The 26,335-nt window shown below is 43.6% G+C and overlaps 10 protein-coding genes across 10 annotated transcripts; 2 read left to right on the top strand and 8 right to left on the bottom strand.

Annotated features, from left to right (window-relative positions):
• Nucleotides 1–265: 265 nt before the first annotated feature.
• BYT42DRAFT_554204 (uncharacterized protein) lies at nucleotides 266–964 on the top strand. Its single transcript, XM_051566563.1, has 3 exons — nucleotides 266–473; nucleotides 569–713; nucleotides 776–964. The coding sequence occupies exons 1-3, from the start codon at nucleotides 426–428 to the stop codon at nucleotides 838–840; spliced, it is 258 nt and encodes an 85-aa protein (XP_051428853.1). The 5' UTR covers nucleotides 266–425; the 3' UTR covers nucleotides 841–964.
• Nucleotides 965–981: 17 nt separating this feature from the next.
• BYT42DRAFT_554203 (uncharacterized protein) lies at nucleotides 982–5,823 on the top strand. The gene is made up of 10 exons (XM_051566562.1): nucleotides 982–1,469; nucleotides 1,528–1,584; nucleotides 1,683–3,388; nucleotides 3,464–3,544; nucleotides 3,608–3,723; nucleotides 3,796–4,004; nucleotides 4,066–4,257; nucleotides 4,333–4,788; nucleotides 4,856–5,341; nucleotides 5,403–5,823. The coding sequence occupies exons 1-10, from the start codon at nucleotides 1,020–1,022 to the stop codon at nucleotides 5,652–5,654; spliced, it is 4,005 nt and encodes a 1,334-aa protein (XP_051428852.1). The 5' UTR covers nucleotides 982–1,019; the 3' UTR covers nucleotides 5,655–5,823.
• Nucleotides 5,824–5,935: 112 nt separating this feature from the next.
• BYT42DRAFT_610040 (Nup133 N terminal like-domain-containing protein) lies at nucleotides 5,936–10,106 on the bottom strand (the record flags this gene model as incomplete). Its single annotated transcript, XM_051571347.1, has 17 exons — nucleotides 5,936–6,019; nucleotides 6,083–6,222; nucleotides 6,282–6,377; nucleotides 6,432–7,323; nucleotides 7,392–7,605; nucleotides 7,673–7,782; nucleotides 7,852–7,903; nucleotides 7,954–8,016; nucleotides 8,087–8,204; nucleotides 8,273–8,939; nucleotides 9,002–9,075; nucleotides 9,140–9,233; nucleotides 9,297–9,520; nucleotides 9,580–9,644; nucleotides 9,721–9,817; nucleotides 9,880–9,972; nucleotides 10,028–10,106. The coding sequence occupies 17 exons, from the start codon at nucleotides 10,104–10,106 to the stop codon at nucleotides 5,936–5,938; spliced, it is 3,162 nt and encodes a 1,053-aa protein (XP_051428851.1).
• Nucleotides 10,107–10,707: 601 nt separating this feature from the next.
• BYT42DRAFT_542434 (cytochrome P450) lies at nucleotides 10,708–12,769 on the bottom strand (the record flags this gene model as incomplete). Its single annotated transcript, XM_051565617.1, has 8 exons — nucleotides 10,708–11,033; nucleotides 11,108–11,616; nucleotides 11,699–11,906; nucleotides 11,972–12,011; nucleotides 12,081–12,209; nucleotides 12,266–12,346; nucleotides 12,401–12,541; nucleotides 12,614–12,769. The coding sequence occupies 8 exons, from the start codon at nucleotides 12,767–12,769 to the stop codon at nucleotides 10,708–10,710; spliced, it is 1,590 nt and encodes a 529-aa protein (XP_051428850.1).
• A 777-nt stretch (nucleotides 12,770–13,546) lies between these two features.
• Nucleotides 13,547–14,596, bottom strand: BYT42DRAFT_40473 (copper fist DNA binding domain-containing protein). The gene is made up of 3 exons (XM_051563412.1): nucleotides 14,443–14,596; nucleotides 14,214–14,377; nucleotides 13,547–14,138 (listed from the first exon to the last, which is right to left on the bottom strand). The coding sequence occupies exons 1-3, from the start codon at nucleotides 14,475–14,477 to the stop codon at nucleotides 13,873–13,875; spliced, it is 465 nt and encodes a 154-aa protein (XP_051428849.1). The 5' UTR covers nucleotides 14,478–14,596; the 3' UTR covers nucleotides 13,547–13,872.
• BYT42DRAFT_554191 (uncharacterized protein) lies at nucleotides 14,356–16,021 on the bottom strand. The gene is made up of 5 exons (XM_051566561.1): nucleotides 15,749–16,021; nucleotides 15,618–15,663; nucleotides 15,453–15,553; nucleotides 15,080–15,385; nucleotides 14,356–15,016 (listed from the first exon to the last, which is right to left on the bottom strand). The coding sequence occupies exons 1-5, from the start codon at nucleotides 15,881–15,883 to the stop codon at nucleotides 14,717–14,719; spliced, it is 888 nt and encodes a 295-aa protein (XP_051428848.1). The 5' UTR covers nucleotides 15,884–16,021; the 3' UTR covers nucleotides 14,356–14,716.
• Nucleotides 16,022–16,148: 127 nt separating this feature from the next.
• On the bottom strand, nucleotides 16,149–17,440 carry BYT42DRAFT_554189 (HAD-like domain-containing protein). Its single transcript, XM_051566560.1, has one exon. It carries the CDS (start codon nucleotides 17,233–17,235, stop codon nucleotides 16,183–16,185), a length of 1,053 nt encoding a protein of 350 aa, XP_051428847.1. The 5' UTR covers nucleotides 17,236–17,440; the 3' UTR covers nucleotides 16,149–16,182.
• Nucleotides 17,441–17,677: 237 nt separating this feature from the next.
• On the bottom strand, nucleotides 17,678–19,227 carry BYT42DRAFT_40177 (DnaJ domain-containing protein). Its single transcript, XM_051563404.1, has 7 exons — nucleotides 18,803–19,227; nucleotides 18,725–18,738; nucleotides 18,621–18,646; nucleotides 18,467–18,558; nucleotides 18,330–18,384; nucleotides 17,981–18,267; nucleotides 17,678–17,915 (listed from the first exon to the last, which is right to left on the bottom strand). The coding sequence occupies exons 1-7, from the start codon at nucleotides 18,935–18,937 to the stop codon at nucleotides 17,709–17,711; spliced, it is 816 nt and encodes a 271-aa protein (XP_051428846.1). The 5' UTR covers nucleotides 18,938–19,227; the 3' UTR covers nucleotides 17,678–17,708.
• A 681-nt stretch (nucleotides 19,228–19,908) lies between these two features.
• Nucleotides 19,909–21,548, bottom strand: BYT42DRAFT_554183 (uncharacterized protein). The gene is made up of 2 exons (XM_051566559.1): nucleotides 21,207–21,548; nucleotides 19,909–21,107 (listed from the first exon to the last, which is right to left on the bottom strand). Exons 1-2 carry the CDS (start codon nucleotides 21,394–21,396, stop codon nucleotides 20,161–20,163), a joined length of 1,137 nt encoding a protein of 378 aa, XP_051428845.1. The 5' UTR covers nucleotides 21,397–21,548; the 3' UTR covers nucleotides 19,909–20,160.
• Nucleotides 21,549–24,051: 2,503 nt separating this feature from the next.
• BYT42DRAFT_620873 (uncharacterized protein) lies at nucleotides 24,052–24,738 on the bottom strand. Its single transcript, XM_051572365.1, has one exon. It carries the CDS (start codon nucleotides 24,353–24,355, stop codon nucleotides 24,125–24,127), a length of 231 nt encoding a protein of 76 aa, XP_051428844.1. The 5' UTR covers nucleotides 24,356–24,738; the 3' UTR covers nucleotides 24,052–24,124.
• Nucleotides 24,739–26,335: the final 1,597 nt, after the last annotated feature.

Below are 26,335 nucleotides of genomic sequence, written 5' to 3'. Positions count from 1 at the left end.
CGATTAAGAACATGTTGGTCTCTCAGACGTGGTCGTTTCCAAGCAATTGGCTTCTTGCCACTTCTGGATGTGTAACATTAGCAACCATTTCGAGATGTCTCCATGACGAGTTTGAGCATTTAGTGCGACACTTCTCGTAGTGTTACGAAATGCCCACGGCCCATTATTTTGGCAACATGTAAGATATGCTGCAATATGTTACCTATTGCATCTGATCATTAAGCTTATTTTAATATCCATAAATATATTTACACAGTGGATGGTATGACAAAGACTATGAAAAAATTGTGGTTTTCTCCTTGAAGACTCAAAATGATACAATGCGTCGCCCATGACACAGCAACGTTTCCAAACTCAGCTGTGAATGCTCCTGTCTCACGGGCTTCCGACGATTCCTTCCCTTCATCTTTCCGTCTTCCAGCATCATGTCAATAAGCCCATTAAGATCCGAGGTGATTGCGTTATATAAACAAGTATGTCTCTTAAGCTCGTTATAAGTCGTCCAAAGACGTGATGCGCTTTCGCTGTTAGCCATCTGGCGCACTGCTCACAGGACACGATCTGCTAGCTTGTCTACCTTGGCAGAGAATACCCGCTAGGCTATCATAATTTCTTCCGACCGAAACTGAAAGCGGCTTTCATGAAAAATCGCAACCTTACAGAAGAAGCCGACATAAAAAAAGCTCTGGCATTTGGCGAATATATCGTTAAAGGTAATATATAACCTGGATTGGCAAAGGTCCGGAAGGATCATCTCTCAACTGAAATGCAACAGAATTAGAAATGATGTACTACCTCAGGAAATACCGTGCACTGAGAAAGAGATATGTAGCAGGATAAAACCATGTGCAGAAAAGCCATAAAAATGCAAGTGGCAGGCCAGCACAGAATAAACGACCTAATTATGATGCTTGTTACACACATCAAGTTTTTCTGGTTTCATACGATTTCATTTCAGGCATATCACCTAGTTCCTTTTTTTTTTCATTCACCTTCCTCTTCGTTCACCAATATAATACATGTTACCTAATTCCCGTATGATTCCACCCTCATCTCAAGAAAACCGTCCAAGATCTTTATCAAGCACAGCCGTTCCTTCCCTTTACTTATCCTCGGAATGGTCGTCATCCCGATCCTCAAAAACGTTTTTGTCGCGATTCCGAGCAACGCCTCCATCCGTGCAACAACAACGTTCAGTTACTGACCGATCTCTTTCTCCTCCAATCACCAGAACAACGCGTTCCCAATCGTCCTCCACACCGCGCTCAAGTCAAGGTTCAGAGTACCTTGTCACCTCTCAGGGGGACTTGCCCCATATAAGCCATCAACATGAAAATCCGATGGCCCTTAAACGTCACGACTCTAATTCTACACCTACGCATATGAAAACCATCGCATCACATCATTCCTATGTAGAATCACCAGGATCATTCATGGATTATCCCGCTCAACATGGTGCCTGGAAAAAAGTACTGCACAGCAATAGCATCCAATCATCATTTTCAACTCACGCATTGCACTTTCTAGACACCCTCAAGAGGATCCATGAAGAGCTTTGGTAAACTTTTCAAAAAGCTGAGCAAGGTAAAGCCCAAAGTTATCAAGATGCAAACCATTTGATTTGCATCGCGACCGTGACATGCAAAGGGCCATGGCCATTTTCATCTAATTTGGGATATTAGTCATCGGATGAAGATACAGTCGACGATCAACCCCAGATTCGGCCCATATCTGCGAGTAATAGAAGCTCAGGCATCCGTGCCTCGCATAACATACCGCTAGCTCCCCCGCCCCCTCCTTCCGCTACAACCCATCCCTCCTTTCTTCCACAACGACCTGAACCATCCATTTCGCCAGATCAGCTGCTCACTGGTATCCCAGAAGAGCTTTTAGCCAAGCCCGCCTTTCACCGTCCTCATTTACCAAAGCACAGACAAGATGAGGATCATCCTTATAAATCTCGGCATGCGTCGTTTGTCCTTCCATCAACACAGGGTGACGGTGCAGGTTCATCTCACTGCATCGCCAATGCAAAACGTAGCCAATCAGTGCTTCTCTCCAAGGGAACAGATCCATCCAAATCCATTTCCGCCCTACCGCATCGAACAACAGATCCCGCCTACGTTGATCAGCCAAGGCCCAGAATGGAAGAAGAACAAAACTCATCGCGTATCTCGAACGACGGATCCACACGAAAATCATCGGGTTCATATTCAATATACAGCACATTTGGATCCGATTCCCATCATTCGAGTGAAAATGCTCTGGATGTCAGGATACATGACGACGACACAATTCATCATGCCCAGCCTTGGAAACTTATGAGATCTCGCCATGATCTACATGGCCACACTGCGGATCAAATGACATCAAAGGACCGATTATCTCAACATATAGTGTCTTCTGTAAATGAACTACATCTAGGCGGCATTCACCCACCCATCAGCGATCTACACGAGACAGAAAGTGTGGATTCTTTCAACACCGTAGCTTCTACGATGGATAGCGCAATTGACAGGGGCGACGAGGATAATGACGACGACTGTGACGATGCACGATCCATGCTATTGAAGGCGACGATCCCGTACGAAAATTCCTCGACATATCATGATTCGAAAGATGGAAATACAAGTACAGATACAGAAACATATAATGATCAACATACGGTAGACTCTGACGATGACGACGAGGAAGAAGATGATACCGATGGCGCTGTTTTTGTTGACGCCACAGGCCTTTCTCAAGAGGATATTGAACGTGAAAAAGGAGAAGCCAAGCTCAGCAAGCGTTTAAGTGGCGGTCACTTTGGTAGTGCAGGAGGCCTCGTGCTAAGTATTGCACCTCCATTGCCTTCCACCAAGTCACCGCATCGTCGAAGCCAACCTCCGCCCGAAGATTTAGCCCAAGCCATGCTTAACTGGAAACGACATAGCGGCGGAGCAACCAAGAAACACAGCAAGGACTTTTCAACGGTTAAATTCGATAAACAAACAATGGCAGGTTCCATCATTGGTTTAAAGGAAGAAGACGCCGAAGAAAACGAAAGATCACCAGATGATGTACGAAATTTCCGCGAGCAAGCTGCACAAGCGTTATCCGGGCCGCCAGCCAATACCGAAAACCTACGACGGGGACATAAGCCCAGTGAATCTTTGACTTCGTTCACGGATTCGATTTCAAAAGCTCTCGATGCTGCGTGGAACGCACCTACCATCGAGGATATACACGTACAAGATCCACGGCACTTAGAGGATGTGTCTACCAGAGACCATTTGAATGTCGAACATGCGGAGGTGTATCAAGAAGCCAAGGACGCAGCGCATCGGTTGTGGATGGAGGACGAGACCTTTATCACCACTGATAAAATCGCCGAATGGTTAGGCCAAGGGTAGGTATCATTTTCGTCGTTGAAATACATCATACGATTTATTTATTGATTTATTATACATTTTGCTGTATATAGAAAGACATTTAATTCAGAAGCACTAGTTTGGTACATCAAAAACTTCTACTTTGCCAACATGCGTTTGGACAGCGCCTTTAGGTACAATGGACCTTTCCTCCAATCAGCGTGCACCATTCTAATCACAAGCCATCGTGCCTTTAGAAAACTGTGTAGTAAACTCTATTTCCGGGCAGAAGCACAACAGATCGACCGCATTCTAGAAGCCTTTGCCAATCGATACTGGGATTGTAATCCTCAGTCTTTATTCGGAAGTGCAGGTAACATCCACACAAATGCGTAAAAGCTTTGATCGACTCGGATTGACCGTAAAAATTGTGAAACATTGGCAGATGTTGTCTATGCTGTCATTTATTCGTTGCTACTGCTTAATACAGATCTTCATGTGGCACAAGGGAACCACAACCGGATGACGCGGCAGGAGTTCATACGCAATACGATGATGGCCATCCACGACCAGCAGCAATCCCCGAAAGATGGATCCGAACCACTATGGCAGTTTTCCAAAGCATGGGAAATGGAAATGGAAGCTCATTTGAAGGTGAGACATTAACAACGGCATTTTTCTATCTGGCCGTCTCACCCCCATTTTTCGTTGCTAGGAACTGTATACTTCTGTGAAACAATACCAAATTCTGCAACCTTTGGCTCGACGACCGAGCACCAACGGGCAGCATCTTGAAAAGCGTGGCAGTATCCTGGGCGGACGACGCGTAATTGGCCTCAAACGCAGCGTCAATTCGATTATTCGAAAATCAGCAAGAGAAAGTATGCTGATCTCTGAAGAAAATCAGGTAAACCTTGAATAGATGAAATGATCAGAAAAAAAAGTGGCACAGTGTTGACATTAAGAACGACTGCATGTGTAGCCACGAAAGAGCACAAGCTCAGGCCACTCACGACCGTCTTCCCCTCAGACGCGACCGTGTCGACGAGAATCGATCTCTTCGTTAACCTCTGGAAGCTCCTCTTTCTATTCCCGCAGCACGAATCTATCATCACCGCAGCCGTTCAACAACTTTTCCAATTCTCTTGGTTCTGACTCCTTCACTAATCGATCGCCTTATCATAAAGAGGGAATTATTATGCGCAAACATCTATTGGAAACAGCGGATCATAAAGCCAAACACCGCGAATGGCGAGAATGTTTCTTGGTGGTCGGTCATGGGGAGCTCAAGATGTATGCCTTGCATCACCCGAATGAAGTGCATGACCGCAAAAGCATTTTCCGTCCAACAAGCGCCACTTACTCAGACACCGGACACCGCTTCAGTCAACATTGGCCTTCCTTTGCTGATGTACACGAGAGTGACCCTCAATGGATGGTAAAGCGAACAACGTCGGATTATTGTATCGTGCAGTATCTAATGTCTGTCTAAATATCTATATCAGCAATATACCCAACTGATCGGTACTATCGAACTCAAACATACACTTGCCAATGTATTGCCGCCGCCCGGTTACAATCGTCAACGTCCGCATGTATTTGCTATTCAGCAGCCGCACGGTGGTGTGTACTTGTTCCAGGCTAGCTCCATCGAAAGTGCAAACGAGTGGGTATTCACATGCAACTACTGGTCCGCACGTGAAAGTAAAGAACCGTTGCCGGGTGGGGTCAGCAACATGGAATATGGATGGGGTCGTTGTTTGAATGATGTCATTCTGGACTTGGATGCTATGGATAATGGCACTATTCAAGGAAACTGTATCGGAGATCCTGACGCTGTCATCATTTACGAGTGGAAACCCCCCGTGCCTCCTATGGTATCCAGTACGATGGATGAGAAAGAGCAATACGCAGCATTCCAGAAACATCTGCAGGCTTTGAATGAAGAAATCAATGATCACCGAGAACTCAAGTCGAAAATCTTGGTCAAAGTAAGTTGTTAATGCGGATATCAATGTGAAATAATGATATGTTAACATCGAGTATCCTCAGTTCCCTAGTAAATGTGATAATCACACAAAGGTGCTCAGTAACTGGGAAGCCAAGTCGAGGTACCTTCTTCATGACATTATCAAATATCAAAACTATTGTGACGTGCTAGAAAAATCCATGGAGCGGCGCCACCAACTAGAAGAAAAGAGACAACGACAAGAGAAAAAACAGGAGAAGGAACAGCTCACATTTGTGGGAACGCCTGTCGATTTAGTCAAAGAAATTGCTGATGAGCTCCAACTAGCGTTTTAATCGAATGATCCCTCACCATCTACTAGAATTGTACATCCTCCGTATTTTCATACCGATCCCTTATCAACATCATTTGTCTGCGATATATAGCAGTTTTACCATTAATTCATAGATTACCACTGTATTTTTTCCGCCACCTCAATAATATAATAATAGTAAAATCTTTTTGCACACCTTATTATACAACTGCGCCCCCGGTCATCATTTATCATAGCCGAAAAGTTGATGATGTATATCCCGTTGTTTTATGTTACAATCTCGAATAATTAGCACAAACTTTATTATGCAAGGAGGAGGGTGTTTAATGATTCCTCTTTTGATTTTAGGTAGGCTTCATACTTGTGATCGGTTTTACCGACGCCCGTCTAGAGGAGAGCATCGTTAAGAAGTCGTTGGATAGGAAAATAAAATAACATCATATTATCTACCTTCATTCGCAATGCGTTTTGATAAGCGTCTTGCAGTACCAGTGGAGAAATACCGGCTTCTTGCAATGTAGTTATGGCAAAATCTTTCGGACAGTCGGCTCTTTGATAGCAATATTCCTCAAGAATAGGTACAATGAGAACTATAAGCACAAAAGAATTAAGTATACGTTGGAGCACATAGTCGGCTATGACAACTCACGGGTTGAGAACACATTTTCCGATGGATACAACTGCTTTGTAAGTTCCACGAGGGTGGATTGCAACAAGGAGAATGTGGAGGTTTTCTCGGCTAATGCTAACAAGGATGTCAGATTATTCGATTCATACCAGTCATCACAGTAGAACTTACTATTATGGATCAATCCTCGCCATGCCTTGGCGACATAAGGCCAGTCTTTTCTGCCAACCATACTCATCAATATCAGCCCTTCCTTGTAAATGTCGAATCGACGAGCATAATTATCCAAGAGATCACTGGTAGCCACAAGTCGTGTATTCAGTTCGTCAGCAGCCGTCTTTTGTAAAGTATCAGTTGTATCCAAGGCGTTCATAATATGTAACTGAATGTGGGCAACTTCTTTTCGTCGTCTCATGACGCTTGTCTGCCCGTCCAGGATCAAACCTTCTTTCAGAGCAATGGACATGTACTCGATGCGTTGACGCAGATGAACATCGTCGGTGCGTGAAAGTTCGTCCAGACACAACGCCGCTTGGTCGTTATAGCCAAAGTTATGATGGTGTCGCCAGAGACAGTCCAAGCTATCAATCGGTGGTAAATGACGTTGCAGGAAAGGAATGAGATAGGGTGTGTTCAAGCGCAGTAATTCTGCCTTTTTCTCATTGCCGATAAGCCATTCATATAAGAGGTAGTGGAATAGCGTATCATTTGTTCCCAATACAATCGGCAATACCGTGGTGAAATCGTCGTTCAACGTCGCAAAAATAGTTTCATAGTATCGAGATCGGTCTTCGTAGTACCTCGCCCGGCTGTCGTTGAAAGGCTCAGAATCTTCATAGTATTTCAAACCTAATTCCTCGGGGTCTGCCTTTCGAGCTGATTCCAGAGCAAATCCAATGGCGGCGACAAGATCGTTCATTTCACAGAATTCAGAGTAATATTTCTGGAACTGTTCAAAGGATAGCTGATCCGCAATGTCTTTTAGGATAGTAAGCGCCCGCTGAAGCACGGATTTTCTCTCGTTGGATTCGATCGCATGCGCTTTATTCAAGATTTCGATAACCTAGACATCATGTAAATAGCATTAAGAGGGAACTATGACGACGTGCAATTGATGAGAACAAAAAATACCTGGAATAGCGACAGTTCCAGAGGGTCAAAGTAAGTTTGGCACTGATTCTGGAGCAATTCGCTAACAGTGTCGATAGAATTGTGTGCATCAGATGGAGCATGGGCAGCAATAGTAGCAAGAACAAGTTGCTCCGCTAATTTCTTTCCTTCGTTATCTTGCAGCAATTTTTCAATGGTCATCCCGAGAACATCGTCTTTGACGGTGGCCGGTATGCTAAGAGCATGATACAACCGTGTAAGAAACATACTAGTATCACGGCATCGCTAAAAGTAGCACTTACCATGATTCTACAGCACCCGTTCCTACAGATACGACTAGAATGAAAAACGCCAAGAAACCAATGGTGTTTTGCAAAAGTGGGTACAGTTTTTCAATGTCTCCAGGGTCCGTCTAAAATTGCAGATAGCACTGAATTGTCACTTCTTTTGGTTCTGATTTTTCATTTCTTCAACTGCTTACCTCGTTGTCTGATGCACCATGATGGCGGAAGATGTGTTGCAATTCCGGGCGGCTATGATTGGCTTAGACATTGTAAACTTTATAACGCGAGTGACAGCTTACCTTGATATAAATTCTCTCAATTTGGAGAACCGTTTCAGGATGATGTTCATATTTGAGGCAGTACTATCATTAATATACATCATTTAATTCGGTTGTTTCAACATGCCACAGCAGATAGGGAGTGATAGAATACTTTTGCTCGAATAATTTAAGCCGCCACATTGGAGAGATTGTCCTTGAGTAATAGAGAATCATTGTAGAGTCGATGAGTTCACGCTGTTCGACGAAAACCTGCACAGCTTTGTTGATCACTAGGAAGGAAAGGTATCTTTGTCAATACAGATGTCGCGAATTATATATGGATCGCTCGATAGGTTACCAATTTCAGAGAGAGGGTAATCAGCGCAGATGATGCTTAAGGACATTGCGGAGACTTCTGCTACGCCATAAAAGTCGATGATGTCCGCAATATAGGTTTCGTAGGTTTCGGCATCCAAGTCGAAGCGAGCGAATAGCTGTTCTAATCGACTGACAGGAGTTTGTTTGCCGTAGAAGGAGACACCATAATTTGTCAAGACAACAAATGACGGTTTCTTGGTGCTTCTAGCCACGGCGCATACGGTGCCATCCATCTCGACGCTTGCGCTGGATTCCAACAGCTTCTGTTTTGTCGCATCGTTTTCTGAGCATATAACGAATAATGTATCGTGTGTGTCCCGTGATTCCGTGGCAAGGAACACGTTATCCCCATAGAAACAAGTGTGTAATTTTCCTGCAACACTGTACTTTGGCGGTCGTTGCACGTAGATCAGTTTGATAATGTCATCGTTTACACTAAAGTAAAGGCGCGATCCGTTGGCGGTCACGGCCAGCAGCTGTATTTGCTTCGATTCCTCGGGTGAGATCGCGTGCAGTGAAATCACTTCCAAATCCTGTTGCGTATATTCTAGTTTTGACTCTTCAAAATATTTTTGAGCAGCCAATGTAGCATTGCTAAACTGAATCCTTCGAAAATGCGATCCTGAACGTACTGTGGGTCGTAACAGCTGGGCATCGCTAGAGCGTAAGCGTCTGTTTTCATACATTGTTACCTCACAAATTATCCTACCTCGATATCGGATTGCTTATTCAAGGTATACAGGATATGTCGATCATCATCCCACGATAGTGAAACGATTGGAACTAAGCGGCGGCAATATCCGGTATATGAGTATACTGTAACGACCAAGATTTCATGAATGTGTACCTTCAGGCGCCTTGGTCAACCATCGAGAAAAATAGCTTAACCAAGAGCTTGCGGTATGACAGATTAAATGACAGGACGAGGACGGACGTGCATGCTATCAAGCATTTCTTCATATCAGTATTTTCGGACGATGCTGATTAAAAAGATCAAAACGTACATCATAGGCCAGTTCGTAGAAATGACCGTCGTTGCCAATCATATAAATCCCTCCACCTTCCATTCCGACAATATTAGACATATGCACACCGTGGGTCTCGGCATGCATCAATTTGCGTGGTGCTAATACGACTTTGCCGTGCAGTAGGGATAGTTCAAAGACGTTGATATGGCGCGATGTGGCAGTGATAAGGGCGTATTTACGGTCATCGCCTGGACGGCCCACTACAACCAAGCTGATAAGCACTAATACTAAGCATGCACGATGCCCGTTGTCCGCTTACTGAGTGGAGCTAAACCAACATCGACGATCTCTTGATCAAGGCTTTCGTGAATGTATACATCGGTGCTGCAAAAGAGTAATGGCTGTGGTAAGTCTATGTACGTTTGCAACGAAATGCAATATGGTGGACCGGCTATATTACCCTCCAATAAAATCCCATAACAATAAGCAATGGTCATAGATCAGCCAGACGCGTCCGATCTCTGTGAAAAGCCCAATCTTGCACTGACAACCTGCACCTGGTTAATGCCGTTCGCATTAACGTCTGTAAAACTCATAATTATCCCGTGTTGTTGCTTACTGTCAATCTGTTGCACAACAAAGTCAGGGAAGGCAACTTTCTTCTCCTTTAGTAAAGGCGCCTGTGATCCATGACTTTGTAAATAGCGTTGCCCTAATCGGTTGGTGTGAGTTTCAATGCCATGTTCAGGGTCGTGTTCGCTTATTACGTTGTAATGTATCAAGTAGATCTGGCTGAAGAGCAAGATCCTGAATGACTCGGTCGATCGTGTCTGCGATGACCTGCATGGCAAAGCTGTGGCTAATTACTGCTGTCAGAGGCAGGAAAGTTTTGGTTCCTCAATTCAATCAATTTCCCGCGATTTTGTGACATCAGTTGCTGAGTATGAAAGCTACTGTGGCAACGAGGGCCATCCGAAAACAGGTTACCAAGTGCGCAGTAACTTTACCAAGTCAAATTGTGGAAACATACCAATCGTTTTCCTTTGATTGCACTGTTACCGACGCGTGTCGAAGGAAGGACTGAATTGAGCGAAGTCAATTTCAGAGACAATCTGCTTTAGCTTCTGACATTCTCTGTGACTGTCGGTATATCTGTTTTTCACTGGGCATTCTCGTAAGCTTTTTCAATTACCAGTGGATTGAAAATAGAAACATCGTATCAATGCAAAGTTACCAACTCGACAGTAATGCTGTTAACGAAAAACGCTGAAAAGCCAACGGAAATTGAATTAAATGCATCATGTTGTTTTCTGTTTTATATGTATGAGATATCTACGGTTGATCTTTCACTTGAGCTATGTATATGTAAAATTCATTGGGTCATCGATGGAAAAAGAAATTCGCTGTCCGGAAAATACAGGTTTGTAAGGTTAGGGTCAGGGATGTTTTACAGTTTAACCTTGCGTTCGAGCTTGAACTGTCCCATAGGGAGGCGGCTTTCGTCCAATTTGGGGAAGGTGATCTCACCAACGGGAGAGATCTTGTATTCTCTGATCAAGAGCGAGATGATGGTCATGATTTCTTGAAGAGCAAACCAACGACCAGGGCAAGCGTGTCGACCTAAACCGAAGAACAAGTACTCTTCGGAAACCTTGGTGGCCTGCTTGTCTTGACCGAGGAAACGCATGGGCACATATTTGGAATAATCCTCGTTGCTGTTCTTGGAGAAGTTTTGCTTATGGTTTTGCCAAACGTTGATAAGGACCTCCTCACCTAATAAATTAAAAAAGCACATCAGAGATGTCAGTCGAAAGTTGATGAATAAAAGAAGAAGCAGAGATACGTACCAGGCTGAACGAGCACACCGTTGCTCAAGGTGATTTGCTTATCGCCAGTGTACAAATGAGGCAGACCGATAAAGTCGTTGCGCATTCTGAAAGCTTCACGGCAGGCGCTGTCAAGCTTGACAAAGTTCTTCAATAATTCGCGGTTGAATACTTCGGGACCGACGTCTTCAGAGTAACCTTCCTGCTTCAAAACTTGTTGTTGCTCTTCAAAGAGTTCGTCAACCAGTCCGGGAGTATCCAATATACGATACAAGGCAACAGTGCAGTTTTCACTGGTGGTATGCAGAGCGGCAAAGATGAGCTGGGTAATCCAATCCACCAAGTAGGTGGTGTAATCGATACCGGGAGGGCAGCTGAATTCATCCATGATATCTTGCAAGATATCATTGGGCTTGACCCAGTTAGGGTTCGTCGCTTTTTGACGCAAGCGCTCTTCCACAACAGGTTGCATGGCCTCTCTCAACTGCTTGCGGTGTTTCTTCACATTGGGCGAGGTCTTACCAATGAACCTAATAGATTGGATCTGTTTAATGCATTTTCCTTTTTTGGGCCGAGATTTGGAGCTGAGGTTAAAGGGACCAAATACTTTACCACATGCGCCAACGATTGAGACGAGGGAAGGGTTCCAACCATGGTTTAGGAACGAGTTCGGAACCCACTTCCAGTACCATATTCTTGAAGGAGTCGATCAGCAATTCATTTTCGCAGAGCTCGACACCGCAAAAGATGGAAGCACTGGCTCTGGCAACAATGTGTTGCACGAAGGGGTAAACGTGATAGAATACATTCGACTCTCCGGCTAGATTAACGTTACCATATAAGTGATCCATCTTCCAATGTAATTAAGATGGCAAAGACACCCACCTTTCAACTGATTGGTCTGGTCAATGATACCCTTATAGATCTATTTACATAAAAGTTAGCATTTCTTCAATATCTGGATACATTGCTGCTGCTATTTGTAGCACATTACCTGCTGAACGACACGATCTGTGTAAAACTTGAGTTTGGGGGTTAAATGTTTCGTGATAATAACACGGAGATCGTCCACCGCCAGTTTATCTTCACCACAGGTATTAGTCAAAAGTCTGGCATCAAAGACCTAAACGATTTCGTCAGTATTTGGCATGGACGATTTGCAGGGTCAAATGTTATTACATTGTCTAAGGCTTTGAAGAAATTGAAATCGTTGTTTAAAAAGATCTCACGGACATAAGGGCCGGAGATAACCGTAGTAGGCTAATAATAGATCAGTCAACCAACTCTAACAGCAACGTGACGATACTGCAATACCTTGCCAAATAAGTGTGCGCGGAAAACAGGGCCGAGCTGCTTTGCCCACTTTTCAATGAAGGCTTGGGGATCTTCGCGGTATTCGGTAGTGTGTCCAAAGAAGAACGAGGGGTTAGGTACGTCGGGGCATCCATGATTACCCTGTTCAAAAGATAAGCATATCGTTTATCATGCCTTGGCATGGTCACAGAACGTGGGTCTCTCCTTTGTTACCTTGATCGCACGACGGCGATAGGCCACAGCTGACATGAGAACCACAGCGGTGGCAATACCGATGACGCCTTCCTTGGTCTTCAAGGCGGCCTGGCATCGTTCAATGTTTTTGGCGTTGATTTGGTGGGAAAGTTTGTCGAAATATTGGACCAGCATTGTAAGGAAAGGGTTGCTGTTCTGGATATGTATTCTACACCACCTTATATATGAATGAATAAACGACCTCGGTTATTCGGCCGCCGACATTAATTATTGGTCTGCATTCAGAATCCGTTTTACGCCCAGCCATTCGGAAATTGATCCCGAAAGTTGCGTACGGTGGGCGAAATGAATCATGTTGCCGGGGAAACGTTCCATCGGTGATCCTTTACTTGCCGGATCGACGCGAGTTCGCTTGGCTTCTCCAAACGTCATCCATGCGCCTGAAACCAATTGCGTAAAGAGGATTTAGCCAAGAAATACAGTGCAATAACTATCAGCGATATCATGGTTGAAACGTCGAATTGTTGAAAGGAAAATCTATTCTATTTCCCCTTTGAGGAGTTCCTTCGTCTTCAACGCAGCTAAGCACAAAGCCCTCAATACTCCAGGTTTTATCATTGTCATACATCTTTGCCAAGTTCAGGTCCCGCAATTAACGTTTCGGTGATCACGGTTACAATTTTCCCTCCCTCATTAGCCAATCATCGTTCGAATTCTGTAGGATAAGTTCGATAGGTTTCCTTTTTTGGACAGAAATGGCCCGGTCCTTTCTTCTTACTGCAGATTACTGCGCCATCCGGGGCGCATAAGCCCATAAGCAATACCACCATCCGGCGACTGAAAGGAGTGCTTAGATAGATAGTTTTTTGCTTAAAGACGCATACGTAATTCTGTCGCATAAGAAGTGTCTATTAAGCGATTCACATCCGACGTGGATCAATAAAAATCGATATCTCACAAAAACCGTTAAACAACTGATACAAAATGTGATCAATAGGAAGCCCTATTTATAGTTAGTTACGAGCTTCAAAGATCTTTTTATTCGAAGTAGCATTAACACGTATCCGCTCTTGGCATTATCACATAGCAACTGATGATGTGGAAATGTTACGGAACCGCCAATGGTTGGATTAAGCTTACTGAATTTCTTTAGAGACAACGGATTCTGATGGTAAAGGGGGAATGTCAGCAACTATATGTCGAAGCGTTGTCGTCGGGAATACATAGATTATAGTCGTTCAGAACACACAGCTCGTTGGTGGAACAAGTGGTAAATGTCATGCCGAAGAGAATGACGGTGACTGACATGGGGGAGCGCTTAAGGGAATGGTCTGAGGAGAAAGTAAGTCATCGATGTCTCTGGTGAGAAATGTCAAAAGATCTGACTGTTCCCCTTGATCGGACGATGGACTTTTAGGAACACTTCTCGCCTTCGAATTGTGTGAAAGTTTCGGTCGACTAATCTGTGTATCACGCAAATGAGTTGCAACACAATTGCAGTAGTGGACAATGGAACAAGAACATCCGTTGATCGGATTAGGCGCTGAATAAAAGAATTTTGCATACAATGAGACATGATCGGCATTGAGGGAACGACGACTGAGCAACAGCAACTTACCACTGGCAATGGCGCAAGTACATTTCACATGAGTGCCGTTGACTGCTCGTAAATCTCGACAGTGATGACATTGACTGACTTGTCTCCCTCGTTTTGAAAGTGGCACCAATTCTCGATCATGGTGCTGACAACTTTTTACACGGTGACCTCGTATACAGGCAGCACTATCATCATTTTCATTCAGTGTCTATACATTCGATGATATTGTAACTTATACTGCGTTGCTTACCAAGCATACTTTAATCCGTTGCGTTCAATAGCCATTAGAGCAAAGGGAGGCTAGGAACGAGAGAAAAGAAAGAATAGAAGAAACAAGGGAAAAAATTGGACCATTACCCAAATAAGTAAAAAAAAAAAGAGTCAATGGAAACCGAGGAAAAAAAATCATTTGTTATGATTCACGATCACGATAAAGTGAGCTAATTGTCATGGCGACATTTCATGGAGAGAAATAACAAGAGAGGATAAGAATAGTAAAAGCGGAAACAGCGAGAGTATCTATATTATGCCAATGAGGATGAAGATGGTTTTTCGGTGTGGGGTTCGACACCTTTGGATCGAGAGAAAGCGGTCCGTGTTCTGGAAAATAATTCTCTTGTCCATTGTGCCAAACTCTTTTGATCATCTTCCACAGGGTAATTTTCTGATTCCCCATTGCGATCCGCTGCCGTGGTACCAGGCCTTAAGTTCATCATCACCCCGGGAGCCATTCCAGCTGCAGCGGCAGTGTGCGCTTGAAGCTGTTCTTGCAGTACAACGATTTGCTTCTGGGTGTAGGACCATAAACATAGTGCCCAGTAAATCTGATGTAGGTGGTTAATCGAAGTTGTATAAATTATTTCTGCAGCCAGCCAATGATCACTTACGTAACATATTGCGATCATGATGATGACAACGACAGCAAATTTAAGCTCGTCCTGCCACAATTTATGACAGTTGTAGAGATCGGAACCCGCTTGGCTCGGAGTGAATGACAAATGGAACTGGGTGCCATTGAACAGAGTTGTCGATACTTGTTCATCCACCACATCACGAGACTTTCCAACACACCAATCATCGAATGGTTGACTTTGCACACCAAAGACAATGATATTCACGAAAAAGTCCACCAAGAACACCAGTACAATGAGCCATGTCATTCGATGACCTAGTCGTAGGATAACTGGTTTATTCTACAGAGAAAAATACGCTATTACATATCATGGCGACAGAAAAAATTCCTGGCTGACAACAACCTACCACAAATAGAGCGAAGAGCGAGAACAAAGCAACGAGGCAGAATATTAAGCAGATCGTGCCTTGGATCATCAATGCATTGCGGTTCAAATAAGAATAAATTGCTAAGGGTAGGTACGGAACGTTAGACGGAAGCCGATTAGTATTTTTCTGCAACGGTTCACTCACGGCTTCGGGATTGAAACGACATCACTGTTCCGTACAAGTTTAAACCCTATTGAGTATCGGCCGAAGAACATTAGCCATTATCGATGTTTTCAATATGATCCTCAAAAGGACGTTGATTGATGAACACTTACAAGCCAGATGAAACAAGCAAGGACACCTCCACCTCGAAGTGACATACAACCGCACCATTTCCGTACGTAGGCATGTTTCGCATGGAGTGTTCGTGTGCGTAGTTTTGGTTCAGGATACATCCATTGATTGTTCATATTTCCGAGGACTTGTATTATATTGGGATTGCCGAAAAAAAAGAGAAGTATACGAATTCAAAGAGAGAGGTAAAAAAAAGGAAAGCCGAAAGAGACTTATTGTTGGAAATGCGAAAAAATATATCGGATCAAACCACGTTCCCCGATGCAGGCCCATCCAGTTTTCCCGTTCTTGCCTTTTTGTAACACAAAAACATCTTCCCAATGCGGATCAAAGACTGCGTTTTTTCTTCTCACATGAACACAAAATAAGTCAAAAAATCCATGTCTGCCCGTCTAAAAAAGTTTATTTGGCGGATCTAGTATTTCAGTAACGGAATGAGGTAAGTAGGCTCCTTGCTGTTGAACTTTTGACATAATGCTCGCACTTGTTGCTTCAATTCCTCTTCTTCTTGTTGATTCAATTCTTCGCTGTGAACTCCTCCTATAACCATGGCAACATCCAAGCCTGCTGAGGTAGCGCCTAGCACATCGGTAGCCACGTTGTCTCCGATGCACAAGACTCGACGGTCACTGGCATTATGCATTTTTTCGTCCGAGACGTTCATGCGGAGTAGAAAGTCGTAAATACTGGCACAGGGCTTGCCAAAATAAAGAACTTGGCCGCCCATGTTTTCGTACATTTCACCAATGTATCCAGGACAAATCAACAGTTTCTGGCTGCCGTCTGCATTGAAGCCATACGGGGCCCACACATCGGGATTCGCACATAGTAAAGGCAACTGACGGCGTAAACAGGCTTCCAAAAATGGTGTAAAGTAAGCAATCACACTCTTCTCGCTGTATGGATCGACCGTTTTCCCTTCAAACAAAGGGAAATCCATCGTAGTGACCGATCCCAACAGGATAAAATCAACCTCCTCCAGACTGGCCTCGTTCGACGGTTGAATAGTAGGCATGACATTTGAATATAATGGAGCGTGCCAATCAGTGCTACCGAGCAACACAAAGCGACCTGTCTTTAAATAATGTTGTGCAAAACTCAACGGCCCTATGAGCTTATTTCCTTGCATTGTGCCTTCACAATGTTCCTGCACGATATCGCCCGTCCGGAGATACTCCGCACAGTCCTCCAAATAAAGACGAGTTAATTCACCGCTGGATAAAATGGCTTTATACGAGTCGGAAGGAATGTCGAATCCGTCGCTTAAATGCTCGCTGAGGACATGACTCAATCGGGTGGAATTCGACAGTAGGATAACTTGTTCACCAATCGTTACCAGTGACCGCAACGCTTCTTTGGTATATGGATAGGGTTTCTCGCCATTATGAATGACGCCGTAAATATCAATGGCAATAGTATCGTACTGCTGTTGTGCCAATACTTCTGACAGTGATTTGATGACTCGCATGCTGACGCTGAAAAACCCGAAAAAAGGGAAGTTCCAAATCTTTGTGTGCGAGCGAAGTCTGACAATATACAGTGGCTTGGATTTCACTGAATTGATGTGAGACAAGCGATAAATAACCTATGAGCGGCCATTTACGATGAAGCTATGGACAATGTTTCTGAACGTAGTGTCATGTGCCAATGCTTTTTAAGTGACAGTGAAAGAATGTTTATGAGATAACCCCCAAATGTGTTTATTTGGTGGCGTATTTCTTTGCATTCCCGACATGAGGCAAAGACTATCTATGAATGCGACAAGAAAATGCCATGACAAAAGTCCTTTGTCTCAGTTCAGGCCAAAGCCGTTTCTGTTTTGCGTGACAAATACAGTCAATTTTAGCATTATGAAAAGCAACTGGAGAGGTACGATTTAATGATAAATTCATGTATAGACGGCGTTTGATAATTTAGGGAAGGGATCAATATTCGTACGATTTATTGCCCAAAAAAGGTGTATGGGTTTTGTTGGTAACGGGGTGACTGGGGTTGCCTGGATGATAATGATCGGGAGGGATATTGTGAGTTGGCGATGGCCGGTTGCCGACTTGAACTTTGACCATCTTGCAACATCGGTGTTTGCTCTACTCCATTCACAGTAACACGTTGATTTCCGTTGCCATAATCTTCAATTACTTTCGTGCCCTACATTCAACAAATATCAGTTACATCCTTCTTCCTCTCTGCAGTTCAGTGTCTCATCAAACTACCGTGTGTGGATCTTGGATCTTGGTCACGGTGACTGTTTCCGGTCGACCGTTGACTATGCGTGTTGTGGTGGAGACACTTCGAGAACTCATTCCAGGTCCGCCAAACGAAGAGGAAGACATAAAAGATGATCCGCCAAACATATCACCCATCATCGGTGGAAATCCCATAGAAGAAAACGGGTCCCGTCCACCGAAACCTGAGCGGCCTCCCATCCAACCTTGGTTGAAGAATGGATCATGGGCAAACATACTTCCACCGCCGAAACCGCCCCCGAAGAACATATCATCTTTAGATAAGATATATAGTGAGCAGGTACGCCTGATAAAGATAGATATAAACTTAACATACCTAACGGATTGCGTCCGCCGAAAAATTGTGAGAAGATGTCTTCTGGTGAGTGGAACTATGGTTGAAAAAGAAACCAAGTGATAAGGGCCGTTAGAAAGTGAGTAAAACTTTTTTGAGTGCTTCTTTTATCCACATACTCTAAATCCAGCAAATGGATCATGATAGCCATAGTAATCGTCGTTAGCAGTCGAAGCGCTGCCTTGTGTATCGTATATGTGTCGCTTTTGAGCTAAATGACAGCTCGTCAGCATCATCACCAAGCTTGTAGGGAAATCAACTTGTTGTACTTACGATCCGATAAAATCTCATAAGCATGGCTGTGAAGTAACAGTATAACGAATTAGCATTTCCACAATGGCTCTCATGATGGTTAGCTCGTCTTTGCAGTAAAGTACCTTATTTGTTTGAACTATACGATTGCGTTAAATTCTACATACTGATCAAAGTTTTACTGCTGCTTTTTTGATAAATACCTTTTCGGCTGCTTCGGGCGAAGGGTTTTTATCTGGATGATATTTCAGAGCTAGCTTGCGATATGCTTTTTTTATATCGGTTTCTGTAGCTTCTGCAGTGATTTCGAGCACTTCGTAGTAATCGATGGACTCCATGGCCGTGAAAGAGATAACGGTCCAAACGAGGAAAGACACCCAAAAAATTAGTTCATGCACTGAGTTTGCAACTTCTTTCCAAGAAATTCTTATCCAATCAAAGTCAAGAATCTCAAATTATGTCATTCGGAAGGGATATTGAGGCGTTTCATTGATAGTCAAAAAAGCAAACCGCATCGCAGCAAATTTTCACATAATTCATGATTGAGGAACATTGGGCGAAATACGTTAATTCTGGACAATTATTCAGGTCTCGTCAACCCTCAACAAAGGAAACGCGATTCAGATGCCAAACTGCGTTTAGCTCCTATCCATCAGTATTCTGCTTAGAGACATCTAAAGCTGCATCCAACATTCTTATCAGATAACACCAGGGATGCATGATTGAACTTTATGAGCTTTCAATTGTAGCTGTTATGCGGCAGGTATGTGTAAACAATGCATGAAGTGATATTGCAGCCACAGTAGATCCAAGAATCGAGGCAGCACTCAACTAGACAATGCTGATGATGCTTTCAAATGAATGATAGCATATTTCAATGAAGTATAAAATAGTCTGTGAGCCCGAAGATTAGTATGATGTTATCGAATGACCGTCGTTTTTTGCGTCTGTGAGTGCTCAATTTTTTTATACGTAACCTGCCCAACAGCATGGTTGTCATTTCATACGAGAGCTTGGATCTTGTTTCCAAAGAGTTTGCTATAAAAGTTAACTATGGCTTTAGTCCATAGGACAAGCGGAAGTGGATGGCATACAAGGGAGATAGTAAAAGGGAAGAGAAAGTGTTCAAACCGTTTTGCACGCTCCTGGCGGAAGTAGAAATAGCGCATGACCATGTCGGTCTTTAAGTTTACCGGAGGTTCTATACAAAGCACAATCGGCCTGCACTGTGTACGACCGTTTCACATCAAGTGTCCCCAACAAACCACAGTAACCATAACAGGACCAATTTCACTCCGAGCACAGACCTCTTCCATGTGACTCACATCGTGTGTACACCCCCAACGGTCGCGACCTCTGGAAATTCTTAAAAAAGTAAATGCACAGCAACGTGAGAGCATAAAAAATTGGTGTATTAAATTAGCGTAGTAAAGCTGCTAAACGCAAGTATAATGCTAGTAGTGTGTATGTATGAATGGAATAATGAAGCGATGAAAGATATGGATGATAGGATGGAAATGAGAGGGTATGGATGTGGGAAGAACTGATACAAAGGTGCCATTTACGTTACGCACAAGTGTTCATCATAGGTTGGAAGTCGTTCCGACGCCCAGGGCTCGTCTCCCATAGCACAGGAAGCCGCCAAGAGCTGTCGATTGTCCTGTTGTTGACCGAATAGTAATTGAAGCATAAGAGCAGGATCATAAGGCAGCGATTGCCATACTTCTTCGTATGAAGGTAATCCGGTAGTTGTAGGAGCGCAAATAGTGACAGGCATGGAAGCGCGCAATTCGGATGTTTGCCCTTGAGCATTTTCAACGCATAAAGTGAAATTCAGTTTGTGGCGAATCCGCACAATGTCGTTTTGTACATCGCATTGCACATCCTCAATCGACTTGGGCACCGGAACCGTAAGTGTTTTGGACCAGACAAGGAACGAATCATCGCCACTCGCGTTTTGTTTTCCGAATTTATCGTCGCGTATGTTGTAGAGAATACGGCCGTGAGCACGAGGTCGACTGTTGGACTGGTTGGCATGACAAATCATGTATTCTTTAAATACGCATGTTACGTGTCGAAGGCGAAGTCCAGCCACTTGAGGCGTGATGCGAATATTGACAGGAATTTCTTCTCCGTGGCTGTACATTTTTGTAGGGAGTGTAATTTCGTAGTTCAGTTTATCGGACCATTGATTAAAGACTGAAGCCGGTTCCATGAATTCGGCAGAGAAAGGAAGCACTTGGCGAGAGAGATGAATGGCACGACGAGCCGTGTGATTAGGCATAAAAGTAGGTCGTTCCACAACAGCTCGGAATCCGTATTGGACCGAGTAAACATCGGCCATGTGTGTTGATTCAGGGAGGTCACCAGGTAAAGCAAGTTCAAACTCGTACGTGTAGTTACCGGGGCCTAGTTGATGAATTTTGTCCTTGCGAGGTAAAAAGGCCCATGTGTGATCAATGACCTTGCGCTCTTCGCTACACAATCGTTCTTGACCATTGCTCAAGCCTATAAAAGAAAGGAAAGGAAAAGGGAAAAAAATCCCGAAAACATGCAATGAGTCTACTTTATCCAATATAGAAAATATGAATTTATCCAACCACGTACATTCTGTCCAGGCAAATACAACTGTTCCAGTAAAGGTAAGAGAGATCGATTTGATTTTGCTGGGTTCGTTTAGAGTAACATTCAGCACACCGCGCAGAACACAACCCGCCGACTCGTTGGGAGTGCCGTACATGACAACATTGTCATTTTCCAAATGGATCTTCACTTTGGGTGTGCGAATTCGGTCCATTGGTGGGGATAGATGATGGATGAGAGGATTCTGGAAAATGCAGACAACAGAAAGTTTTCAATTGTGGAGAAAGAAGGATAAAGAATCGATTTCTGCCTTATAAATCAATGGCGGACCATGGGGTGATTTAGACGTATAAGGAAAAACTCTGAGCAGAAAAATTTTCTTCTTTTTTTTTTTTATTTTTGGCACAGTTTCAACGTCCGCTAAAACGGGAAAAATTCAAACCGACGATCATTTTCCCTTGGGAAACGACTAGTGAATTATGCATGGATGCACCAAGTTTTGCCAACGGTAACCTCCTTGCTTTCTCAATTCATCGATATTCAACATGCAGTATTACTTCCTTGCCCATTGTTGCCACACAGGACGGGATACTAGGTTTTTTTTTCGGGGCGCTGGAGCAAGAAAAAAAAAAATTAAATAGTTCAACTCGGGTCAACAGAGTCAAACTGACAGCTTGGGCGCCGACCCAAAATGCCAACTATGGAACTTCACAAGGCCTGGAACGTACCAATGGTAAGCGTTGTGCAACAAGTTATGCTGCACAAACTGCACTACCGACATTGTGATGGTGCCAAGTAAACTTTGCTGTATTCGGTGCATTTTTTTCATTTTAGCGGGGGGAAAGCGCAACGAAAAACCCGTTCATTTCATATGATGCCGACAAGACATCATGATTACTGTTGCCAATGTGATGGTGACTCTCTCTGACACATGTAAAACTATCGCAACTTGGCTGAACGTGCTTTCCCGCGTTAATCATTCATATCCCATGTGGTCGGCTATTTTAGCGGCCTTCGTATTCCTTGCATTGTTCCACCGGATCGTCGTGCACTCTTGTTGTAGTTGGATAGTTCAAGTTACACCGGGAACCGAATATCGGTACGAAAAAAAAATTCATCGATATTACAAATGCTATCTTTCGATATCTTTCTGTATGCTCCTTTTTTGTTCTTCTTTTTTTTATTGTGTTTATTTTTTTTCTCAACGATAACATTTGAAATCCCCTGTTCCGACGACATACCCGTGGCTGTTTTCGCTGCAGACCATGAATCACATGGATTGACCAATCGATTCTTTCAAATTTTTTACTCGCATTTCGGAACATGACGGTCATCAACTCATGTTGTTGTCGTGCTATGCGATATATGAAACAACGTTTACGTTTCGCGGTTGTATTGCCGCTTTTGTTGCTTTGACCAAGAAAGGAAAATATGGGTACGCGAGTACATATGGTCCTACCTACAGAACCATACACCTCGAGGATTCGTTGGATCCAGAACTTCACGCTCCTTCCCCTGAATTAACATCTGTTGCCACGCTGCGCATCACGCAGATACTGTGTGGAACGTGAAACAGCGCTGCAGATCAACTGAGATGCCACCCTCACCACCCCAGTTTCATGTCCCATGTTGCGTGCTCGCATAAAGAGGACCCGCTTAATCGATATTCTCGATGTCTCGTTCACTTCATCTGAACTCACGACTGACGGTGATCTCATTATATTAAGCGTTCACAGCGATTTGGCCGACAAGGGATTCTCTACTTGTTACCTTATATCTATATCACATGATACCTAACTTTTTTATCGACTCATTGGCATTGCAAAAGTTTATGGTTATATGAGCGCAAAAAGCATTCGATGTTTTTTGTGGCAATATTTTTAGCTTACGTTCCAAAATGAACCCAACGCCCAATGAGCATATCAAGGTCATCGCAATGTAAAACGATTTTGTACTCAGGTTACAGCGGCAATATCTTAATTCGTGTTAACATAATCTATATTCTGCATGTTTGAGGGAAATGACAACGCAAAGCTTTTTTTTTTTTTTCATTTCAGAAACACTCATGTCGCTCTGCCACTGGCTGTCATTGCCCAAATTGGCAACTTTTTCTATTGGTTAACCTGGTTCGCAGACGTTACACCGCATGGGCCAATTCTAGAAAAACTACAGGTTACGCGGGAAACAAAGTTTGCTTCTTTCAAGGATCACGAACTATTTTGTGAACCCCAGGTCGTCGTCTCATGTTTCTCAGTGCATAGTCGCAGTGCGCGTAATGACACAGCATATCAGCAGAGGGCTCATATCGCAAGTCGCCTCTGTTGGTTAATCCGACAGGTTCGAGAAGTTCATCTCGCATCGTAACAGTTCACTGATGAGTAAGCACGCATAGTATTTAACCGAGATTCCAAACATCCTATAACACTCTTGCTTAAATGCCCTCCGGCGCACTAAATTAACTTTCATAAGTTGCGCACCCGAGATCACTTCGATATTTATTCGCTTTTTTCATGAATCATAAAGTACGCTGCAGCAGGTCAGGGAGAAGCTACAAGCAAACGAAGCTTTATAAAGTAAACAGCAGCTGCAAACTTGGAATCATGCAAACTACGTCTGCGGTAAGGTATTCCGGATATCCTTTGAGATCTAATGAAGCAACGTCGCGGTGTTTGAAGAGATAAGAATGATTGATCTTAATAGAAACGATATAAACTATGTTGAGATTTGGTGAAAAAAAAAAAAAAAGATTGGGAGAGGAAATAATAAAGACATGAGTCGTTAGTTCTACGATCTATACCTGCCTATAGTCGACGACGGAACGTTTATGTATTGATAAATTAAAACCATTTATTCATTATGTTTATTTGGCTGTGTCCTTTGTGATCCTAGCTTGGAATATTGGTTGAATAATTCCTGGCAAGATATTCATGCCAAGATCATCATCACCGACGGGAAGAAGGCCAGTACTTTCTTGGGTGACGGTTTCCAAGTAACAGCCTCTGTTCTTTCAGACAGGTAACAAGATACGCCAGGAGCTCGAAAAAGGCGGTCCACGATGCTCGGCTATTGTAATTCAATGGTATGTCGGCAGATCGTACGTGTGTATGGATGTATGCGTCCGGTCTTCGGAATCCAAAGACGTTGTGGACAAGGTAATGCTTGTCCACACGCATTGCATAGAGAAAGATTGGATCAAACAGAGGCTTGGAAGTGACGCAGACAAATGGCGTCGGATGTGCAAATCGAGGAGTTCGAGGGAAGCGTGAATGATCGTCGTCTTAATGCTGAACGTTTTTCTTGTCAATGCATCGCCTTGAGCCTTCCCTTATGACTTATTGCGGTTGTTGTTGTCATAACCGAGTCCATCATGGAATTTGTTGGAGACACCGGGTTTTTCACATTGTTGGGTTGATCGTAGATCCAGCATGTTTTTTAGTGGGTGCTTCACACCATTGAAACCCTAATGCTTGAAAAATGGTCACAACTCGATCCACCCAGAAAGTTCTTTCGCACTTGGTTGACACTGGCTGTAAACATCAGTGAGGATGCACCGAAGATATTCACGAATATCAAGCGTCACTGTTGGTAATGGCTTAAAATTTCGGGGCCAATACTTGGTAGACTCCAAAAATCGATTATCGTGGACTAGCTGAGCTGCTTTGGATAAGACTCGCTCTCCATAACGCTAAGATGGCCTCCGCATCGTTCGAGTCACACCAGCCCTGAAAGGACTCCCAGAGAACGTCGAAGCAATTCGCGTGCTGGCAGTAACGCCATCTTTGTAATTCAAAGAAGTCTTCCTTCTTGCTTCGACTAGTGGCAGAGATCCGTCCCGAGCTTTCTTCGGAATTGTTGAACGAAAGAAGTCTACGCAGGCGCAGCAAGTAAAGCAGGAAGGGGAGAGAAAAAAAATGGGACGCGCGGCAAATGATGTTGTGTACGCTGGCCAATGATTTTTCTCGAGTAGAATTTTAGAGTGTCCAAGTGTTCGTCGAGGCAAACGCTCAGCAAGCGACATGGTTTATAGAATACGACTTATTCAAAAAGTAGACTTATTTTGATGGCTAGCGACTTTAATTGATTGACCTGCGACATATTGTTTTGATAAACTACGACTTTGCTTGTTGGAAGCACGTATAAACCCTTATGGAAGAGGCACGCATCCAACACTTATACCGTCTCGCCAAGGAAATCCACGACAGACATATGAAGGCGGATGAAAGTCAACTGGCTGCTCTGACGACGATCTGTGAAGCCACTTAGTACCAGTCTGCGAAAATCGCAAATACCATTCGCACGGAATCCACCGAAGCCTCCCAATACGCTGAAGCCGGGTGCTTATACAGCGAACGCAGGAAACGCGAATATGCAGATGGAAGAAAGTGAAGCCTTAATCACCAACGGAGGCACCAGCTGGTATTGTCACTGTGAAGCCACGGAAGCGCGCAGATTTCAGCGAATCCGACGATTCCATCCTCAGTTTCGTCAATGCATTTAAAGAGTCTGATAACGGACGAATGAATTGGAATACTTCCTGACAAGAAGGACGTAACAACGGCTTTTTCAAGGAATACAGCAACGACGCCAGCCTCAAATTGGTTTACCACCGTATATTGAAAAACACTAAAAACAAAAAACAGTAACCTATATCTCTACATTCTTCCCTCTTCATCTCTTCTCCTAAATCATTTCCCATTTAGGCAAATAAAATGGCAAGCATACAATAAAGCAGACAGAATAAGTAGTAAACATCATAAAAAAAATCGTGACCAAATTGGTAACATCAGTGACATTGAGAAGACAACAGTGATGGGGTACCATGTAACTTTAACATCTTTCTTGGGGTTTATGAGCACGGCCGCTCTTATCATTAATTTTGGGAAAATGCACTACGGTGAGCAGAGCACAAATACCTGCTTAACACATCCTTCTTATACTGCACCATCTTTGCTCGAACACTAAACAATGGATCAACACAACAAACCCGTGTATTTTTCAGCTACCGCTTAACCAAAGCGGTAACCCATCGATAAGCGACATTATCGCAATGGCGTTTCTAAATGTTTCCCGATGGGAAATAGATAGAGAAGGAAGTGGAACAGTGCCTCGCGAATATTGTCACGGGCGAATCCAAGACAAAATTTGAGCAAGAG

Source organism: Radiomyces spectabilis (assembly GCF_025331425.1).
Source record: "Radiomyces spectabilis strain NRRL 2753 chromosome Unknown BYT42scaffold_1, whole genome shotgun sequence".
NCBI classification, from domain to species: Eukaryota; Fungi; Mucoromycota; class Mucoromycetes; order Mucorales; family Radiomycetaceae; genus Radiomyces; species Radiomyces spectabilis.
Note: the sequence above shows the minus strand (reverse complement) of the source record. Positions and strands in the feature narration are given on the sequence as shown.

Bases quoted from the DNA above. Each gene is read 5' to 3' on its own strand.
- BYT42DRAFT_554204 (XM_051566563.1), top strand. From the start codon at position 426: ATGTCAATAAGCCCATTAAGATCCGAGGTGATTGCGTTATATAAACAA. The intron at 474-568 runs GTATGTCTCTTA...ACGATCTGCTAG, and splicing joins TGATTGCGTTATATAAACAA to CTTGTCTACCTTGGCAGAGA. The intron at 714-775 runs GTAATATATAAC...GAAATGCAACAG, and splicing joins TGGCGAATATATCGTTAAAG to AATTAGAAATGATGTACTAC.
- BYT42DRAFT_554183 (XM_051566559.1), bottom strand. From the start codon at position 21,396: ATGGACCGAATTCGCACACCCAAAGTGAAGATCCATTTGGAAAATGAC. The intron at 21,108-21,206 runs GTACGTGGTTGG...TTTCTTTTATAG, and splicing joins TGTATTTGCCTGGACAGAAT to GCTTGAGCAATGGTCAAGAA.
- BYT42DRAFT_40177 (XM_051563404.1), bottom strand. From the start codon at position 18,937: ATGGAGTCCATCGATTACTACGAAGTGCTCGAAATCACTGCAGAAGCT. The intron at 18,559-18,620 runs GTAAGTACAACA...GCTGTCATTTAG, and splicing joins TTATGAGATTTTATCGGATC to CTCAAAAGCGACACATATAC. The intron at 17,916-17,980 runs GTAGTTTGATGA...TGTTGAATGTAG, and splicing joins AGATCCAAGATCCACACACG to GGCACGAAAGTAATTGAAGA.
- BYT42DRAFT_40473 (XM_051563412.1), bottom strand. From the start codon at position 14,477: ATGGCTATTGAACGCAACGGATTAAAGTATGCTTG. The intron at 14,378-14,442 runs GTAAGCAACGCA...AAATGATGATAG, and splicing joins AACGGATTAAAGTATGCTTG to TGCTGCCTGTATACGAGGTC. The intron at 14,139-14,213 runs GTAAGTTGCTGT...TCTTTTATTCAG, and splicing joins TACTTGCGCCATTGCCAGTG to CGCCTAATCCGATCAACGGA.
- BYT42DRAFT_620873 (XM_051572365.1), bottom strand. From the start codon at position 24,355: ATGCGTGTGGACAAGCATTACCTTGTCCACAACGTCTTTGGATTCCGA.
- BYT42DRAFT_554203 (XM_051566562.1), top strand. From the start codon at position 1,020: ATGTTACCTAATTCCCGTATGATTCCACCCTCATCTCAAGAAAACCGT. The intron at 3,724-3,795 runs GTAACATCCACA...AAACATTGGCAG, and splicing joins GTCTTTATTCGGAAGTGCAG to ATGTTGTCTATGCTGTCATT. The intron at 4,005-4,065 runs GTGAGACATTAA...TTTCGTTGCTAG, and splicing joins AAATGGAAGCTCATTTGAAG to GAACTGTATACTTCTGTGAA.
- BYT42DRAFT_554189 (XM_051566560.1), bottom strand. From the start codon at position 17,235: ATGCGAGTCATCAAATCACTGTCAGAAGTATTGGCACAACAGCAGTAC.
- BYT42DRAFT_554191 (XM_051566561.1), bottom strand. From the start codon at position 15,883: ATGAACAATCAATGGATGTATCCTGAACCAAAACTACGCACACGAACA. The intron at 15,664-15,748 runs GTAAGTGTTCAT...GATACTCAATAG, and splicing joins TTGCTTGTTTCATCTGGCTT to GGTTTAAACTTGTACGGAAC. The intron at 15,554-15,617 runs GTGAGTGAACCG...ACCTACCCTTAG, and splicing joins GTCGTTTCAATCCCGAAGCC to CAATTTATTCTTATTTGAAC.